The following is a 12,790-nucleotide window of genomic DNA, read 5'->3' as shown; positions in this document are numbered from 1 at the left end:
TCTTCCTGTTCTGGATGGTAGTATCCAGAATGTTCTTCCTGTTCTGGATGGTAGAATCTAGAACATTGTTCCTGTTCTGGATGGTAGTATCCAGAATGTTGTTCCTGTTCTGGATGGTAGTATCCAGAATGCTGTTCCTGTTCTTGACGGCAGTATCCAGAATGTTGTTCCTGTTCTCGATGGTAGAATCTAGAACATTGTTCCTGTTCTGGATGGTAGTATCCAGAATGTTCTTCCCATTCTGGACTGTAGTATCCAGAATGTTCTTTCTGTTCTGGATGGTAGTTTCCAGAATGTTGTTCCTGGTCTGGATGATAGTATCCAGAATGTTCCTACTGTTCTGGATGGTAGTATCCCGAATGTTGTTCCTGTTCTGGATGGTAGTATCCAGAATGTTCTTCCTGTTCTGGATGGTAGTATCCAGAATGTTGTTCCTGTTCTGGATGGTAGAATCTAGAACATTGTTCCTGTTCTGGATGGTAGAATCCAGAATGTTGTTCCTGTTCTGGATGGTAGTATCCAGAATGTTGTTCCTGTTCTGGATGGTAGTATCCAGAATGTTGTTCCTGTTCTGGATGGTAGTATCCAAAACGTTGTTCCTGTTCTGGATGGTAGAATCCAGAATGTTGTTCCTGTTCTGGGTGGTAGAATCCAGAATGCTGTTCCTGTTCTGGATGGTAGTATCCAGAATGTTCTTCCCATTCTGGACTGTAGTATCCAGAATGTTCTTCCCATTCTGGATGGTAGAATCTAGAACATTGTTCCTGTTCTGGATGGTAGTATCCAGAATGTTGTTCCTGTTCTGGATGGTAGTATCCAGAATGTTCTTCCCATTCTGGATGGTAGTATCCAGAATGTTGTTCCTGTTCTGGATGGTAGAATCCAGAATGCTGTTCCTGTTCTGGGTGGTAGAATCCAGAATGCTGTTCCTGTTCTGGATGGTAGTATCCAGAATGTTCTTCCCATTCTGGACTGTAGTATCCAGAATGTTCTTCCCATTCTGGATGGTAGAATCTAGAACATTGTTCCTGTTCTGGATGGTAGTATCCAGAATGTTGTTCCTGGATTTTCTGACCTTTAGTGTGATATGCAGAAATTCTGAAAATGATTTTTGCCAACCTCCAGATGCTGACCCAGATCACTCCAACATTTAACGACATTGAAGTCAGGCCAAGACCCGTTCTCAGAAACACCCGAAAAGATCCTTCCAGGTGGGTTTGCATAAACCAGCAGAACCTCCACCTCCGAGGTTTGTAGCCACTCTAAATGAATTATTGTTATTGTTATATTATTGTTATAACTATTATCATTGTTGTGTTTTTTATAATATATTTTATATTTTCATTGTTGTTATTGAACATAATTTAGAAATAAACTTGCACAAAGTAGGAGCAAGAGTTAACTTGAGGTAACACACACACACACACACACACACACACACACACACACAGCAGCTATAGAAATGTTATATGTCCTGTAATAAAATAATATCTTATATAATAGATTTAATTAAACAGCTGTATTGATCCCAGCCAGGACCTTCTGGCTGAGGGCCTTGCTCAGGGGCCCACAGAGTGGTAAAACGTAGGGAATGACATCACGCCGTCTTTCTGGATGACACGCAGAGAAATGTGTTTTGTGTTGGACAAGACTGAGAAGCAGAAGTTTGTAGCTGCAGATCTGCGCTTTATGTGGAGAGATTTCTATCATTCAGAGCCATCAACAGAAAACTGCAAGAAGGAATGCAGACTGATCCCAGAACCTGGTCCAAGTGGACCTGTTGGAGTCGTTTGACCCTGGTGAGGTCATGTCATGGCTGTGTGATGTCATGGCTGTCTGGAACGGCATGGCGTGGCACAGAGAGGTTCGGCATCGTTTTGTCATGTGATGATAACGTTTGCTTTATTTCCAGGAAGGAGCTGTGTTCTCCTGTCTTTCATGTCCTCCTCTCTAAACACATCAACACTTTCCTGTAAACATAATATTTGCATTCTATGAGACTGTTTCCAGAAGGCCTGGTGATTTCCAAACCACTTCTTTCACACGCCAACCTGACTGTTTCCGAACAATGCACGCAGCAGCCTTCGTTTCAAACAGCTTTGCCTGATAAGAAATGTGAACAATGTGATGTGTGCATCAATGGGCCACTTCAGCCCAACATGCAGGAGTCATGTCGGCTCAAACCCACATCAAAGCGCCGCCGGAGCCGCTGTGAGAGCTGGGCAACAATGGAGCAATAATTAAAGCCACATGGATATCAAGCTACATCCACCCCCTCCTCAAACACACAAGCAAACACACATCCCTCCTCTTTGTGACAAAATATATGTTTGATGTCTGCCATGAGAAATCCCCCCCCCCCCAACATGGACGACCTGCTGTCAGCCAGACCAGGTCGCTTCCGTCTGTTTGGAGAACACCCCCACCCATTAAGCAGCCCTTCGCCATTCAAAGCAACGGCGCGGGGGGGTGTAAAGCCTCTCCATCTTAATGAGTCACATCAGCAGAATATGGATCGATTCACCATTTTTCATCCATTCAGGCTCGTTTCCTTCATCTATCATGTAATTATGGGGGGGGGGGGATAATAAATAGTGTTTAATCATTTCTAAAAGCTGGATGTTTATAAGGACAGCAAGTGTTTGGTGAGAAGTTGTGGCGCGATAGGCGAGCACGCGCTTGTGCGTCTGCAACATGCTGCCACCCCCCCTTCCCCCCGACCGCAGGGGTATCAGGAGGGTGAATGAAGTGAAGGGTCCCTGTACCTCTGCAGAGTCCACGTCCTCCACGCTGTCAGTGGGTTCTGGAGCCCTGACGAACCACCACTGGATCTCCAGGTACACGGACGCGGTTCCGCTCTGGAACGCGCACGCCATCTCTATGTTCTGGCCCTCCTTCACCGTCATGTTGGAGGGCAGATCCGTGAAGCGACCTGGGGGGGGGGGGGGGGGGGGGGGAGAGGGGAGGAAGAGGGAGGGAGGGGGGTATAGATGAGGGGACAGTTTCTACAGGCAGATAAATCATCGTGCACTAATCAGTGGAGCTGGCTGCCGTGCGCGAGGTGGACGTTTGGAAAGGAGCCTGATGAAGATGCACCCCCCTCCAAACCCCCCTCTCCGCACAAACATTGAATTATTCAGACGCGTCCTCGCGCGCAGACACGCGCAGAATTCTTTTCATGGAATTTTCCTCAACATCTCGTTTTTTTGGGGGGCTCGTGCGAGTCAAACAAATCCGACAAAAAGCCTGAAGAAGAAAAGCTAAAACTTTCGTCACATTTTGCTGGAATCGATAAATAAATAAATAAAGATGAATAAATAAACAAATAAATATAAATAAATAAATAAATAAATAAAGATGAATAAATAAAGGTAAATTAATTAATTAAACGATAAATAAATAAATAACTGTGCAAAGCAGGCAGAAGGAAGCCTCCTGCTTCAGGTTCTTGGTGGAGAAGGAAGATCTTAACACTGAGCGGAGGGAAGGCGCGCGGAACGGCGCGTGGTTTCAGCACCGTGGACAGCTGCACGCGGCGGCTGTCCACGGTGCTGACACGTCCCACGGTGCTGCCTGGACTAGATCCTGTCCTTCACCAGGAAACCGTTTCTCATGCGGGGGGAGAGCGAGCCAGACTGGCGCGTGAAAAGCCCACCAGTTGCTTTTCCCCGCAGCAGAAATCACGCAACATGTCATCATCATCATCATCATCATCATCATCTCCACCGCTCCGCAGACACGCGCACTGCGCACTTTCTGCACTTTCTCCGCGCGAGCAGCTCGCGGTGCGCAGGGCAGCAGAGCCCCCACAGCCGCATCACAGCGCCAGTTTGCTCCCAGTTTGCTCCCAGTGAGCCTCTTACCTTCAAAACCAAATCCCAGCTGGACACAGAATCCCGCTAAGAAAAGCAATCCAGCGGAGTCCTGAGGTGTCCTCATGATTCCAGCAGAGACGTTCCTCTTCTTCTTCTCACATCAGATGGAGGGAAACAGTCTGTCTCCGCTGCAAAGCCAAGAGAAAAGCTGCTCTCCGGAGGAGTCAGGCAGCCGCTGGAAGAGCGAGTCTGGACGGAGAGTTCCGGAGGAGGAACATGCTGAAAGCTGCAGCTGCTGAACTTCCTGTTTCCTTCCTCCTGCTCTGTCTCGCGACTGTGTGGAAGAAGCCGCTGCAGTCTTCTTCTGCGCTGGCGGAGACACGTCAGTCTGGCGGATCCACACACTCCCCACCTCCACCAACACACTCCTCACCCGGCCCAGCGGGCTTCCGTCACCTCTGCCGTTTGGCTTCATGTGAGAATCAGCTGGCAAATAAAAACCTGAATGAATCAAAGAAATCTGGCAGAACATTTAGAAGAGGGTCCTTTATTACAGCTGCTCTTTGGATGGATGTTGTTTCAATTCAGTTCAGTTTATTTGAGTTAATTTCATTTTCTTTGATTTTATTTCATTTCATTGTTTAAAATTTTCCTAACTTAGACATCAAATGTAATAAAGCAGAAAATAAATAAATAAATAAATTAGCCTTGGTACTTAATCGGTCAAAGAGGCAACAGACCGGAAAGAAATGAGGTGTGTGTGTGTGTGTGGTTGACCAGCGACCCGACAAGCGGACAGCATGTCCTGAGTCATTAAACCAGCAGAAAAGACTGGAAAATGATGGTTCTCCCAGCAGACTGGGAACACTTTGCCCTCTCCTGTAATGGGAACAAACTGTGCTTCTTTTTAAAAAAATGTCTCTTAAATGTATTTGAGACCAATCGGGGGGGCAGTAACTGGTGAGAAAATCCCGAAAAGAAGAAGAAGCAGGAAATGGTTGTATTTGCTCTCATAAGCATTTTCTTCCACCTACTGAATTCCCAAATTCCAGAGCCAGGGATGTCTGATCAGCAGCTTGTTCTGCTAGTTTTACCTCAGAACCTCCTATGTTTAACAGTCATGTTTGCATCTGTGTGTGTGTGTGTGTGTGTGTGTGTGCTAGCAGACAGCTAGCAGGTGTTGATGTGTGTAAACTGTCTCATATGATGACATGTTTGTCAGCAGGTGTTTGTGTGAAGCAGCAGGATGTTTTCACGCCCTCATCACCGACACACTACATTCTGATGATGAGTCATGACTGAATCTGGTTTTTGTCGAACTCCTTTCTCCGCCTGTAGATGGAAGATGTGGCGGCCATGTTTTACTCTTCCACCATTCCTTCATCCCTACACCAGTTGGACATCATGGCTTCATCCCAACATGCACACTGTAAAGTTTTTCTTCCTGACCACAAGCCTTGACTCCTCTGTTGGATCCAGATGTCAGGGTTTCCACGGCACAGATCCAAACTCTTGAGCCAGGATTAGTCATTTACAGTGCGACGCTGCCCTCCATCATGCTGGGAGATGCACAGATCGTCGCCACGCTTCTCCTGAATCAGTTCTTGGAAAACACGGTGACATGATGTGAAAGGTTCCAGTTTGTTCGTGTGAATGACGAGTCTTCATTCACCAAAGTAAGTCACTCAGTTGATCTGGATTTCTTTCACTTTCTACACGCCTCATTTAGCTGATATTATTAGACGGCACGCTAGAAGCTTCCGTTGCTATGCAGACGACACCCGGCTATACTTGTCCATACTGACACCACTCAGCCTGTTGGGTTACAAACACCTGGATGGCTGCCTCATGTCACTTATAGGGAGGAAACTGGAGTTATTCCTTTCCAGGATTTTTCATTTGGTTCACATTTAAACCAGGTTTCTAGAACCTTCTTCCACTAAAATGAGAAACATCGTGCCTCAGAGATGCAGGAAACATATTTCCCGCGGCCGGAGGAGAGTTCCTATTATGCTGGATATGGACTGATTTCTTTTGTTTGTTTTCATACTGGTTGGGGGAGGCAGTGGACCACTACCATTTTTCTTTCCTTTGTGTTTTAACCTGCTGCCTGGACTCTGGCTGCAGGCGAAGGACCAACCACTCCCAACGACTTCCACCAGTAACATCCTGCCATTCAGTACTGTAGGATATTTTTACAGGTTTACTGTCCCACGTTGTGAGATGTTTTTTTTGTTTTTTTTTTCTAGTGAAACATAGTGGGTTCCTTTATCCTTGCATGTCTTTTTGTTTTCTGTTTCTTACAAAGTGCTGTGCTTTTAACGGAGGGGCTGATACAGGGTGGGGTGAGTGGGACGGGTTGGTTCCCTCTGGTTTAGATCTGCTGAGGACCTCGTGGCCAACTGGATTAAAGTTTTGAATACTTTCTGCATTGTTGTTGCCCGGTAGGATCGCATAGTGTGTTTTGTCGGGTCCCAGCTCCTGATAAGTTGCTGGCTCTGTACCCGACGCGTCATAAACAAGTTCACCTCGTATAAAATGGATAGATGTTCAGTTTGCTCTGTGAAAAAGAGCAGAAGCAGCAATTATGTCTCCAGACCATTTTCCAATAATGAGAGAAACAAAGGAGATGTAAATGTTCGGACCCAAATGGAGTTGTTCATTTCTTATATTTCGTAGCTTCTTCTCCCGGCTCCCCTCCTCCCCCTCCAGCAGCGCATACCTGATAGCCACACCCTGCATATAAACAGCGAAGAAGTAGTGAAGAAGAAACTGGGACGGCAAACATGGCTGAAAAAATGTAGGAAGGATTTCCCGACCCGGCTCGGTTTATTTGCCTCCTCCTGCTAAACAGCCGAGAAAGAGAAAATCATTGGTGGAAAAAGCTGCGAATAAAAAAGCCTCGGATCACACAAGGAGCAGAACCAGAGGGGGAGGAGCCAAGACAAGAGGAGGGGCAAACACAGGGGAGTGGCCTATGTAGGGGAGGGGCCAAGCCAGGGTGCCACTTTCACATCCTGCTAGCTCCCAACATCACCACCCCGGCTTTACCAGGCAAAGACAACCAGTTAACCAGCTGCCCTCCTGCTGACGTCATCACCTCCTTTCACCGACACAGGATGGCAATAAAATCGCAGTTTCCTTCCTAACTTCACGAGAAGACATCTGGACACTACCGAGTAAATCTCATTTACTGGATACTAACGGCGATGTTGGAAGTTGATCATAAAATCTGATTTAATTCGGACAACACACACTGTGTGTGTGTGTGTGTGTGTGTGTGTGTGTGGTCAAAGCGACGCCTCTTGCTCCACCGTTGTGACACATCATCACGTGTTTCCAGCTCTGGATCAATCATTTGTATTGATGAAATGTTAAGCAAGCAAATAAATAAAATCCCTTTTCCTGGTGCTGCCAGGAGAAAGTTCTCACCGAGGATGATGTTGGATGGCGCTGAAATCAGAAGCAGATTTTGTATCATTTTCTGTCCTACCGTAACGTTAAAGCAACGCTGCAGTTCCTCCGTTTCATGTTTAGGCTGGACAGTAGTGGAGGTTACCGTTTGCTTTTGGCTTTTTCATTCATCATCCGACTCGTTGAGTCCGATGAGGGGAAGCTGGAGCCTATCCCAGCAGTCTGTGGGCGAAAGGCGGGACACATCCTGGAAAACTCGCCAGTCCCCCCCCCCCCACCACCACCCGACAGGCTCGTCAGGGGGAATGGAGTGGAATCCATCCACCAACTTTCCAGTTGGGAAACATCTGCTTGTCCTCCTCAGCTACAGCCGCCCAACACAAACACAAAGCTGTCAACTGTTTTCTGTTTGTTTTGTTCTGGTTCTCTGTGTTTTACTGTGATTTTGCAGTTTGGTTTCTTTTACCAGAATATTTCCATCTTTTTAGTTTCTCTATTCGCTTCCTTATTTCATCTCTTATCAATAATAATAACACAAATAAACAAGAAAAGGAACCTTTCAAACAGAGAAATGTCACCTCTGCTGCAGAAGAGCAGTGTGTGTTTTAACTGTCATGAAACACCATCTGCTTTGCCAGTACAATAGCCATTAGCCAGTGAAACCACATTTTAGCTGGTTTCCTGCCAGCATCCATGTTGTCTGCCTGAGCACACTCCATGACGTTTGCTGAGTGCAACAGAGTGCATCAAAAATAATTAAACACTTTTTCCAGGGTGATGATGCAAGCAGTAATTAATTGCCTTTGCAGTCAGTAATGTTCATTAATGTGGCTGCTACAATAATCATGCTTTCTACCAAAGCGTCTCATCTCTTCTTATCTTTATTCCCTGAGGTTTCCTGGTTACACTCTGCACAGAACAGCAAATTCCACACCTAACAGAACAGAACAGACTACAGTACAAGTCAGCTGAAATGTTCTCCTAAAACACTTCTCATTTGCTTCACTGCTAACGACAACATGTCGCCCACCGATGCCAAAACTATCACATCCAGTACTAGAAAAGCACTCGGAGAGCACAGACCTCCACCAAGGCTTTTAAAAAGTCCCCGGATCCAGACAGTGATCCGAGTCACCACTAAAATGTAACCAGTTGTTCCTTTTCACATTTCCAACAACTGAAAATTACATGAAAATCTGTCCTTAATTTTTTCAGTTATCCACTGTCTCCATCCTGCTGGTCTCTGGACCACTGTCTCCACCCTGCTGGTCTCTGGACCACTGTCTCCATCCTGCTGGTCTCTGGACCACTGTCTCCACCCTGCTGGTCTCTGGACCACTGTCTCCACCCTGCTGGTCTCTGGACCACTGTCTCCACCCTGCTGGTCTGTGGACCACTGTCTCCACCCTGCTGGTCTCTGGACCACTGTCTCCATCCTGCTGGTCTCTGGACCACTGTCTCCATCCTGCTGGTCTCTGGACCACTGTCTCCACCCTGCAGGTCTCTGGACCACTGTCTCTACCCTGCTGGTCTCTGGACCACTGTCTCCATCCTGCTGGTCTCTGGACCACTGTCTCTACCCTGCTGGTCTCTGGACCACTGTCTCCATCCTGCTGGTCTCTGGACCACTGTCTCCACCCTGCTGGTCTCTGGACCACTGTCTCCATCCTGCTGGTCTCTGGACCACTGTCTCCATCCTGCTGGTCTCTGGACCACTGTCTCCACCCTGTTGGTCTCTGGACCACTGTCTCCACCCTGCTGGTCTCTGGACCACTGTCTCCACCCTGCTGGTCTCTGGACCACTGTCTCCATCCTGCTGGTCTCTGGACCACTGTCTCCCCCTGCTGGTCTCTGGACCACTGTCTCCCCCTGCTGGTCTCTGGACCACTGTCTCCACCCTGCTGGTCTCTGGACCAATGTCTCCACCCTGCTGGTCTCTGGACCACTGTCTCCATCCTGCTGGTCTCTGGACCACTGTCTCCACCCTGCTGGTCTCTGGACCACTGTCTCCACCCTGCTGGTCTCTGGACCACTGTCTCCACCCTGCTGGTCTCTGGACCACTGTCTCCACCCTGCTGGTCTCTGGACCACTGTCTCCACCCTGCTGGTCTCTGGACCACTGTCTCCACCCTGCTGGTCTCTGGACCACTGTCTCCACCCTGCTGGTCTCTGGACCACTGTCTCCACCCTGCTGGTCTCTGGACCACTGTCTCCACCCTGCTGGTCTCTGGACCACTGTCTCCACCCTGCTGGTCTCTGGACCACTGTCTCCATCCTGCAGGTCTCTGGACCACTGTCTCCACACTGCTGGTCTCTGGACCACTGTCTCCACCCTGCTGGTCTCTGGACCACTGTCTCCACCCTGCTGGTCTCTGGACCACTGTCTCCACCCTGCAGGTCTCTGGACCACTGTCTCCCCCCTGCTGGTCTCTGGACCACTGTCTCCACCCTGCTGGTCTCTGGACCACTGTCTCCATCCTGTTGGTCTCTGGACCACTGTCTCCATCCTGTTGGTTTCTGGACCACTGTCTCCATCCTGCTGGTCTCTGGACCACTGTCTCCATCCTGTTGGTTTCTGGACCACTGTCTCCACCCTGCTGGTCTCTGGACCACTGTCTCCATCCTGTTGGTTTCTGGACCACTGTCTCCATCCTGCTGGTCTCTGGACCACTGTCTCCATCCTGCTGGTCTCTGGACCAATGTCTCCACCCTGCAGGTCTCTGGACCACTGTCTCCACCCTGCTGGTCTCTGGACCACTGTCTCCATCCTGCTGGTCTCTGGACCACTGTCTCCACCCTGCTGGTCTCTGGACCACTGTCTCCACCCTGTTGGTCTCTGGACCACTGTCTCCACCCTGCTGGTCTCTGGACCACTGTCTCCACCCTGCTGGTCTCTGGACCACTGTCTCCACCCTGTTGGTCTCTGGACCACTGTCTCCCCCCTGCTGGTCTCTGGACCACTGTCTCCACCCTGCTGGTCTCTGGACCACTGTCTCCACCCTGCTGCTGGTCTCTGGACCACTGTCTCCCCCCTGCTGGTCTCTGGACCACTGTCTCCATCCTGCTGGTCTCTGGACCACTGTCTCCACCCTGCTGGTCTCTGGACCACTGTCTCCATCCTGCTGGTCTCTGGACCACTGTCTCCATCCTGCTGGTCTCTGGACCACTGTCTCCCCCCTGCTGGTCTCTGGACCACTGTCTCCACCCTGCAGGTCTCTGGACCACTGTCTCCACCCTGCTGCAGGTCTCTGGACCACTGTCTCCCCCCTGCTGGTCTCTGGACCACTGTCTCCCCCTGCTGGTCTCTGGACCACTGTCTCCACCCTGCAGGTCTCTGGACCACTGTCTCCACCCTGCTGGTCTCTGGACCACTGTCTCTACCCTGCTGGTCTCTGGACCACTGTCTCCACCCTGCTGGTCTCTGGACCACTGTCTCTACCCTGCTGGTCTCTGGACCACTGTCTCCACCCTGCAGGTCTCTGGACCACTGTCTCCACCCTGCAGGTCTCTGGACCACTGTCTCCATCCTGCTGGTCTCCGGACCACTGTCTCCACCCTGCTGGTCTCTGGACCACTGTCTCCACCCTGCAGGTCTCTGGACCGCTGTCTCCATCCTGCTGGTCTCTGGACCACTGTCTCCATCCTGCTGGTCTCTGGACCACTGTCTCCATCCTGCTGGTCTCTGGACCAATGTCTCTACCCTGCTGGTCTCTGGACCACTGTCTCCACCCTGCTGGTCTCTGGACCACTGTCTCCACCCTGCTGGTCTCTGGACCACTGTCTCCACCCTGCAGGTCTCTGGACCACTGTCTCCACCCTGCTGGTCTCTGGACCACTGTCTCTACCCTGCTGGTCTCTGGACCACTGTCTCCACCCTGCTGGTCTCTGGACCACTGTCTCCACCCTGCAGGTCTCTGGACCACTGTCTCCACCCTGCTGGTCTCTGGACCACTGTCTCCATCCTGCTGGTCTCTGGACCACTGTCTCTACCCTGCTGGTCTCTGGACCACTGTCTCCACCCTGCTGGTCTCTGGACCACTGTCTCCATCCTGCTGGTCTCTGGACCACTGTCTCCATCCTGCTGGTCTCTGGACCACTGTCTCCATCCTGCTGGTCTCTGGACCACTGTCTCCATCCTGCTGGTCTCTGGACCACTGTCTCCACCCTGTTGGTCTCTGGACCACTGTCTCCACCCTGCAGGTCTCTGGACCGCTGTCTCCACCCTGCTTGTCTCTGGACCACTGTCTCCACCCTGCAGGACTCTGGACCACTGTCTCTACCCTGCTGGTCTCTGGACCACTGTCTCTACCCTGCTGGTCTCTGGACCAATTTCTCCACCCTGCTGGTCTCTGGACCACTGTCTCCACCCTGCAGGTCTCTGGACCACTGTCTCCATCCTGCTGGTCTCTGGACCACTGTCTCTACCCTGCTGGTCTCTGGACCACTGTCTCCACCCTGCTGGTCTCTGGACCACTGTCTCCACCCTGCAGGTCTCTGGACCACTGTCTCCACCCTGCAGGTCTCTGGACCACTGTCTCCACCCTGCTGGTCTCTGGACCACTGTCTCCACCCTGCTGGTCTCTGGACCACTGTCTCCCCCTGCTGGTCTCTGGACCACTGTCTCCACCCTGCAGGTCTCTGGACCACTGTCTCCACCCTGCTGGTCTCTGGACCACTGTCTCTACCCTGCTGGTCTCTGGACCACTGTCTCCACCCTGCTGGTCTCTGGACCACTGTCTCCACCCTGCAGGTCTCTGGACCACTGTCTCCATCCTGCTGGTCTCTGGACCACTGTCTCCACCCTGCTGGTCTCTGGACCACTGTCTCCACCCTGCAGGTCTCTGGACCGCTGTCTCCATCCTGCTGGTCTCTGGACCACTGTCTCCATCCTGCTGGTCTCTGGACCACTGTCTCCATCCTGCTGGTCTCTGGACCAATGTCTCTACCCTGCTGGTCTCTGGACCACTGTCTCCACCCTGCTGGTCTCTGGACCACGGTCTCCACCCTGCTGGTCTCTGGACCACTGTCTCCACCCTGCAGGTCTCTGGACCACTGTCTCCACCCTGCTGGTCTCTGGACCACTGTCTCTACCCTGCTGGTCTCTGGACCACTGTCTCTACCCTGCTGGTCTCTGGACCACTGTCTCCACCCTGCTGGTCTCTGGACCACTGTCTCCACCCTGCAGGTCTCTGGACCACTGTCTCCACCCTGCTGGTCTCTGGACCACTGTCTCCATCCTGCTGGTCTCTGGACCACTGTCTCTACCCTGCTGGTCTCTGGACCACTGTCTCCATCCTGCTGGTCTCTGGACCACTGTCTCCATCCTGCTGGTCTCTGGACCACTGTCTCCACCCTGTTGGTCTCTGGACCACTGTCTCCACCCTGCAGGTCTCTGGACCGCTGTCTCCACCCTGCTGGTCTCTGGACCACTGTCTCCACCCTGCAGGTCTCTGGACCACTGTCTCTACCCTGCTGGTCTCTGGACCACTGTCTCTACCCTGCTGGTCTCTGGACCAATTTCTCCACCCTGCTGGTCTCTGGACCACTGTCTCCATCCTGCT

The 12,790-nt window shown here is 51.0% G+C and overlaps 1 protein-coding gene across 1 annotated transcript in view; it reads right to left on the bottom strand.

Moving 5' to 3' along the window:
* Positions 1–3,939, bottom strand: part of vstm2a (V-set and transmembrane domain containing 2A) — a gene marked incomplete at both ends in the record, with an annotated part of 149,087 nt that extends 145,148 nt beyond the window's left edge. Inside the window, 2 exons of the mRNA XM_079260017.1 lie at positions 2,766–2,932; positions 3,864–3,939. Coding sequence (XP_079116143.1) covers positions 2,766–2,932; positions 3,864–3,939 — 243 coding nt within the window. The remainder of the gene's footprint in view (positions 1–2,765; positions 2,933–3,863) is intronic.
* Positions 3,940–12,790: the final 8,851 nt, after the last annotated feature.

This window comes from Telmatherina bonti (assembly GCF_933228915.1).
Source record: "Telmatherina bonti genome assembly, chromosome: 20".
Taxonomy (NCBI): Eukaryota; Metazoa; Chordata; class Actinopteri; order Atheriniformes; family Telmatherinidae; genus Telmatherina; species Telmatherina bonti.
This window is presented reverse-complemented; position numbering and strand designations above follow the sequence as displayed.